The sequence below is a fragment of the Sinocyclocheilus grahami genome, unplaced genomic scaffold (genome assembly GCF_001515645.1).
Source record: "Sinocyclocheilus grahami isolate Dianchi unplaced genomic scaffold, SAMN03320097.WGS_v1.1 scaffold1073.1, whole genome shotgun sequence".
Taxonomy (NCBI): Eukaryota; Metazoa; Chordata; class Actinopteri; order Cypriniformes; family Cyprinidae; genus Sinocyclocheilus; species Sinocyclocheilus grahami.
Window position 1 is genome coordinate 127,903 of NW_015506252.1, and position 7,107 is coordinate 135,009.

The following is a 7,107-nucleotide window of genomic DNA, read 5'->3' on the forward strand; positions in this document are numbered from 1 at the left end:
TGTGTGTGTGTGTGTGTGTGTGAGTGTGTGAGAGTGTGAGTGTACCTGTTTTTCTATTCTGGTGGGGACTTAAACCTGACTACACACAGACTCATGGGGACTCATGTCACGGTGGGGACCTAAATTGAGGTCCCCACGGGGAAACAAGCTTATAAATCACTCAGAATTACGTTTTTTGAAAATCTAAAAATGCACAAAGTCTCCTGTGAGGGGTAGGTTTAGGGGTAGGGTTGGTGTAGGGCAATAGAATATACGGTCTGTACAGTATAAAAACCATTACGCCTATGGAGAGTCCCCACAAGGATAGCAAGCCAGACATGTGTGAGTGTGTTTGTGTCTGTGTGTGTGTGTGTGTGTGTGTGTTTCAGCCTCACCAGCCTGTCGATGACGTTCTGGATGGTTCTGTACCATTCTCTGATGAGCGATTCTGTCTCGGACTGCAGCAAGAACTCATTTCCCGTAACCGTCCTCAGCTACACACAGCCATAAACACACACACACACACACACACACACACACACACATGAAGTGTTGTTCCATTCAGCATTTTATCACAATTTAATCTTATAACAGAGGAAGTTACTGAGGAACTAAATACTAAATGTTACTCTGTTAACGGCTCACACAGTAAGACACACACACAAATTATTTTTACGTTTACTTTGTCACAGATGCTCCTTTCGGGAAATAAAATAAAATGATATTTGATTGCATATTTGACAAATCTGAGCACAGTTTGAGACATTCTCCTTTAGTGTACGTCTCATTTCAGTCTCAGAGATCTGACTTTCTGTCTCTTTCTCACCTTGAAGACGTTTTTTCTGCTGGACAGATCATTGGCCCACTGAAGCTGAGCTCCTCTCAGATCCACGCTGCTCTCTGGACAGCTGTTACCCGGTTTCTGCATGTAAACATATTCACAAATATTTCATTTTTAAAGCATTAGGTTTTGAACTGACTCCATGATATTCCCTGTTAGTCTCACCCAGCTGTCAGGATTCTGGCTTTTGGGGTCTTTGAAGAAGACGAGACTGTTTCCCACCAGCACCACCCATGACGGGTTCCAGTTTTTCCTGAAAATAACACCGAAGACGTCACTCTTGCTCCAGGTTAGTTGAGAACTTGAGCAAATAGTACAGAGAGGCTCCATTTAGGAGCACGAACCAGAGGTCAAAAGGTCAACACTTCCTATTAATTGTCTTCATTGCTTCCTACTGTAAATGTCTCAAAAATTTTATTTATTTATTAAATATTTATGTAGAATATATACAAAATCTGAACATTATTACCACATTCTTATAGTTAATATTTTTATATATATATATATATATATATAATATAAATATTTTATTTTATTTTAGTTTGTTTGATGCCTAAATGGCTCAGAAATATTAGTAAATCAAAAAATACACTCCACATATCTGACCGGTTAACATTAACCAGCCTAAAACTCACTATACTTCTTATGCTTAAAACAAGAAGAAAAATTATTTGCCAATCTGGTAGAAAAAACACGTTAATATCTTGGGCAATTTTGTTTCTCAAGAATCTTCGATCTTGTTTGAAGGATACCGATTAAGAGGCAGTTTTTTTGCAGCACAAGCCAAATTCTGCCAGTAATCTCGATCCATCTGAAGGGAGTCAAGGTGTGTGTGTGTGTGTGTGTGTGTGTGTGTGAGTAGATAAGCTCACCTCAGTTTCCTGCCTCCTTCTGCTATCTTGGTTTTGTTGAGCAGACCAGCCTTTTCCAGTTCCTGTCATGACACAACCGGTCAGTGTGTGTGTGTGTGTGAGTGTGTGTCTGAGTGTGTGTGTGTGCGTGTGTGAGTGCGCATGTGTGTCTGAGTGTGTGTGAGTGTGTGTCTGAGTGTGTGTGTGTGAGTGCGTGTGTGTGTGTGCGCGCGTGTGAGTGCGTGTGTGTGTGTGTGAGTGTGCGTGTGCGTGTGTGTGTGTGTGTGAGTGTGTGAGTGTGCGTGTGCGTGTGTGTGTGTGTGTGAGTGTGTGAGTGTGCGTGTGCGTGTGTGTGTGTGTGTGAGTGTGTGAGTGTGCGTGTGCGTGTGTGTGTGTGTGTGAGTGTGTGAGTGTGCGTGTGCGTGTGTGTGTGTGTGTGAGTGTGTGAGTGTGCGTGTGCGTGTGTGTGTGTGTGTGAGTGTGTGAGTGTGCGTGTGCGTGTGTGTGTGTGTGTGAGTGTGTGAGTGTGCGTGTGCGTGTGTGTGTGTGTGTGAGTGTGTGAGTGTGCGTGTGCGTGTGTGTGTGTGTGTGAGTGTGTGAGTGTGCGTGTGCGTGTGTGTGTGTGTGTGAGTGTGTGAGTGTGCGTGTGCGTGTGTGTGTGTGTGTGAGTGTGTGAGTGTGCGTGTGCGTGTGTGTGTGTGTGTGAGTGTGTGAGTGTGCGTGTGCGTGTGTGTGTGTGTGTGAGTGTGTGAGTGTGCGTGTGCGTGTGTGTGTGTGTGTGAGTGTGTGTGTGTGAGTGTGAGTGTGAGTGTGCGTGTGTGTGTGTGTGTGAGTGTGTGTGTGTGTGTGAGTTTCTCACCGGTGTGACTCCTTCACTGTCTGGTGAGCTCTCAGATGAAGGAGGTTCTGCCACCAGCCTGTAATCTGACTGTAGAGAGGAGAAGAAATGTAGAAATATGATCAAGACGTCATAATCTGCAGTTATATTGTGTAAAATTAAGTCTGATATGTTATAATATTCATCATAGTTTAGCTTCTCATGACCCTTTCCTCATCCTCTGTTACCATTACAACCTTTCTTTTGTGCTGCCGTTCCTTTAAACAGCCAATGCAATGAAACAAATGGATCAAAAGTAAACAATAATTAAAAATACTACTGTATCTTCCTCTGTTTAGTTTGAATAACGTGTTTGCTTTGGGTCAAAGTTTAGCTGGTTAGCTGGAAGATGTTGTAACTGCGTCACCTGACTGCAAAGTAGACGTGTTTTCTGATGAAATCACATTTTTTGCATGCACAAATATTTCATTATATTACAGCAGATGTTTCAGAAGTCACTCATTATTTACTGGAGATACTTAAAATGGTGAAAGGACTGATTTATTATATATTGTTTTATTAATTTATGTATTTATTTATTTAATAAATATTTCTGTGACCATCATGACACCTGATAACCTTAATAGGTCTGAGTAGAAATTGGCTATTAAAAAGAATAAAATATAAAAATGAATTCCACATTCTTATAGTTAATATTTTGCGATAAATGTAACAATTTACTTACTTATTTGTTTATTTATAAATAAATTATATTTATAAGTAATTTAATTTACAATTAAATTATCTCAATTTAATTTCATTTTAATAGAAATACGCTATTAAAAAGAACAGCACACATGAAATATACACAAAATATGAAACCTTTTTACCACATTTTTTACAGTTAATATTTTATAATAAATGTAAAAATTATTTATTTATTTATAAATATTCATAAACAATTACACTTTTTAATTATAATTGTTTTAACCACATTCTTATAGTTAATATTTTGGAATAATTTCTTATTTATTTATTATGTATGTAAGAATTTAATTTTATTTAATTTTATTTAATTTTATTATTTCATTTCATTTCATTTTTTTATTTTTTATTTAATTTTATTTAATTTTATTATTTATTTCATTTTCTTTTCTTTTCTTTTTTATTATTTCATTTCATTTTTTATTTAATTTAATTTAATTTAATTTAATTTCTGCTGCCTTCCAGCCAATCAGGACTTGCAGCTCCCGAGTAATTAGTCACATGGCATTTACAGCTCAGGTGACTAACTCAAGCAAAGATGGCACGCAGGTCTTATACTTCAACAGGTGAGCAGCTGCTATTGAGACGAATGAGAATAAAGGTTTGAGCATGAGTGTAAAAGCCCTGAAATGCAGTTCCTCTCACCTTGCCATTTGCAGACTCTCTCTGTGAGGGCAGGAACATGGAGTAGGAGTGGCTCACGTGTGCCACGCCCCCTGCTAAGGCGGAGTTCCTGTGATGGGCGTCGCCTAACACACAGGAGGCGGAGCTAAGGGCTTCAGACAACGTCACGTGCTGCATGCTCTGCCGCGGGACAATATCAGGTTAGCTTCACTCAATTCAATCCAATTACATTAGATTCAGTCCAGTCGCATTACATCCGCCTCACTTCATTTCAGTAATGTTCATAAAGGTTTAATTTGTTTATCCTCCAACCACTCAACTCAATTAGCAGACTCAGTTACAGCGGTCAAAAGCAGCTTAATGGACTGAAACCCCAGTGATGCGCGTGACTGTGATTCCTCCATATGCTGCAGATTAGACCAGGATCACACGCACACAAGAGCACAAATACAAGCTAATGAAAAGATAGAAGCAATGCATTTCTGTTAAATCCAATCAAACTTTAAATGACCTGAACAATCTGAGAGCGAGGCGGTTTTTAGTGAAATGAAAGGTCTGTGAGCATCATGAACTTTGATGACTGATGGTCTGAATAGAAAATAAACAGCACAAATAAAATATACACCAAATCTGAAAATAATTACCACATTATTTGGTTAATATTTTGGAATACATGTAAAAACCCTTAAAAACACTAAATCACTGAGATTAATACTTGGTTTTAATAAATTCTAAATTAAAAGGCAATTAAAAATAATAAATAAAAATCATGGATGTTTATTGAAAAAGTGCAAAAAAAAGAAAAGCAAGAAAGCAAGTGATAGAAATTTTGGAATAAATGTACAAATGTGATCTCACCTGGCTCAGCTGCCAGCCGTTGGCATCATGGGGAATGTAGGTGAGGTCAGGCGAGAGCTGAAAGAGAAGGTGAATCGGTTGATTTGAGAAAGTTCACATACGACAGTCAGTGGAAGAAACCGTCAGACTGAAACCAGCCGTTTGAGATCAGCAGAAAAGCTGGAAACTAGACCATAAGTGGGACGCAAAACGGTTTACCAAAGCTCTCCGTATCGCCACATCAGTTCAAAACACACTGATACTCACTTCAAAACAATCTGAGTAATAAACGCTTTTGTTCCTAATGAGGACGCATTAAATATGACAATGCATATCTGTGTGAATATCAGTTCTGTCAGATCCTCTTTGAAGATGAAAAGCATCAGCCTGACTTACGGAGCCGCAGATCTCCCGTAATCCAGCGAGAGCCGTTTTTAATCCAGCGTCTTCATAAAGGCTCATCTGTCTGTCAGAGTCAGATCCAGCTCAGCTCACTGCAAACTCAACTTCCTCTTCACAAGAGGAAGACGCCAACATCGCTCTGTTTTTCTCTCGAACCGTTTGTGTCGATAAGGAAGTTGAGACGAGAAGGGTGTGAAAGTCAAATTCACACGTGCATGAAGGAAGCTCTTCTTTATCTGTGGCTTCATTCACACAGTCCTGATCAAACGCGCTTCTGTTTGCACACGCTTCGATTACGAACCAGACTTGCTCCAAAAGCTCTAGAATGCAGATATACTACATATAAATGCAACATATGCCATTAAATCCTTCAGGACGCAGTAGCAAGTCTTGATATTCACTATCTTCATCTGGTTTGTCATTACGGTTGCAGGCAAGTTCGAGAAGCGGATTGACTTCGGTTTAGACGTTCACACTGAAGCTGAAATCTACAGTGAGTTTGCTTGCTGCATAAACAGAGCTGGAAATTCACTACGAGGAAACATAGTTATAAACTAGCCATTTGACATGAACACCATCACTAATCAATGACTAATGATCAATCAAATCTCTCGGCGCAGAAAACAGGAGCAACTGTACGGTCAGAGAATAAAACTATAAAATTAAATCTTTCAGGACACAAAAGAAATAGTGGTTCTGCTTCTGTCTGCTGCAGTGTTATTTTTGTTATTGGTATTTATAAATATTTTTAATTCACTTTTATTTTCAATTTTCATTTTTACATTAATTTATTTAAATAGATTTTTTTTATTTAATTTAAAATATTAAATATTTTAATTTTAATTGTATTATTACTATTTAATTAATTAAAATATTTATAAATATTTTTTAATTCCCTTTTATTTTCAATTTTCAATTTTAATTTTTACATTTATTTAAATTGAATTGTTTGAAAAAATATTAAATTTAAAAATATTAAATTTTTATTTTATTATTAGTATTTAATTATTTAAAATATTTATAAATATTTTAATTCACTTTTATTTTAAATTTTCATTTTTACATTAATATATTTAAATAAAAAAAAATAAAAAAACATTTAAAATATTAAATATATATATAAAAAAAAAAGTATTATTACTATTCAATTATTTAATATTTTTAGGTGTAATTTTAGTCATTTTAACATTCAACTTAAAATTTAACGTTCCGCTTAATGTTATATCAGTTAGTTGCACGGGCTGTAAAGAAGAGCGCAGGGCGAAGGAGCGCATTTCCACAGAAGTCTTTTAAATACAAATCCAAGAGCAAACAAGGCAGGAGTAGCACAAACACAAATGATAGCTTAACAAATAAATAATATATATTATATTTTCAGTTTTCATTTTCATTTTTACATTTTAATAATATATTTAAATTTAAATCTATATTATTACTATTTTAATTTTTTTTAATTTTGTTACATGCTTTTTTCATTGATTTATTAATTTATTTGTCCTTTTAGTACTTCAACTTAATCTTAATTTATATCAGTTAGTTGCCAATGTCACATTTATAATTTCCATTTAATTTAATATTTTATTATATTTTATTTTAGCTTTATTTCAATTCATGAAAATTATATTTAATAATTTAAGTTAATAATAGTAACACTGGTCTGCTGTTGCATGAACAGGACAATCACCCAGTAGATCACACATCCCAAAAATCTGTTTGTAGAGATTTAATAAATAAATAAATGCGTGTCAGAGAGTTTAATCCTTTTTTCATTTGGATGTGTCTTCTAATCCGTGACATGAGCAGATTCTCCCGCAACGGCCCCAACAATCTGTGCGCCTGTGAGTTTCCAGTGTGTCTCTAATGCTCTTTGTTCATATAATCACATACTCACTCACTCACACACACACACATACATACACACTCACACACACACACACACACACACACACACACACACACACACACACTCACTCACACACACACACACACAC

General features: G+C 36.3%; 1 protein-coding gene across 4 annotated transcripts in view; it reads right to left on the bottom strand.

Moving 5' to 3' along the window:
* The window catches only part of LOC107566409 (rho GTPase-activating protein 15-like), a 24,931-nt gene that overhangs the window by 17,161 nt on the left and 663 nt on the right, over positions 1–7,107 (bottom strand). For 2 of the 4 annotated variants that reach the window (XM_016251857.1, XM_016251856.1), the window contains exons 1-8: positions 5,111–5,437; positions 4,736–4,792; positions 3,899–4,057; positions 2,531–2,599; positions 1,693–1,754; positions 986–1,073; positions 806–901; positions 375–473 (exon numbers count right to left, since the gene is read on the bottom strand). In XM_016251857.1, the coding sequence (XP_016107343.1) occupies positions 375–473; positions 806–901; positions 986–1,073; positions 1,693–1,754; positions 2,531–2,599; positions 3,899–4,057; positions 4,736–4,792; positions 5,111–5,176 (696 nt within the window). In that variant the 5' untranslated portion in view covers positions 5,177–5,437. Of the gene's footprint in view, positions 1–374; positions 474–805; positions 902–985; positions 1,074–1,692; positions 1,755–2,530; positions 2,600–3,898; positions 4,058–4,735; positions 4,793–4,981; positions 5,089–5,110; positions 5,438–7,107 lie in introns of those variants that run through there. The other 2 variants (XM_016251859.1, XM_016251858.1) reach the window with 2 other exon arrangements.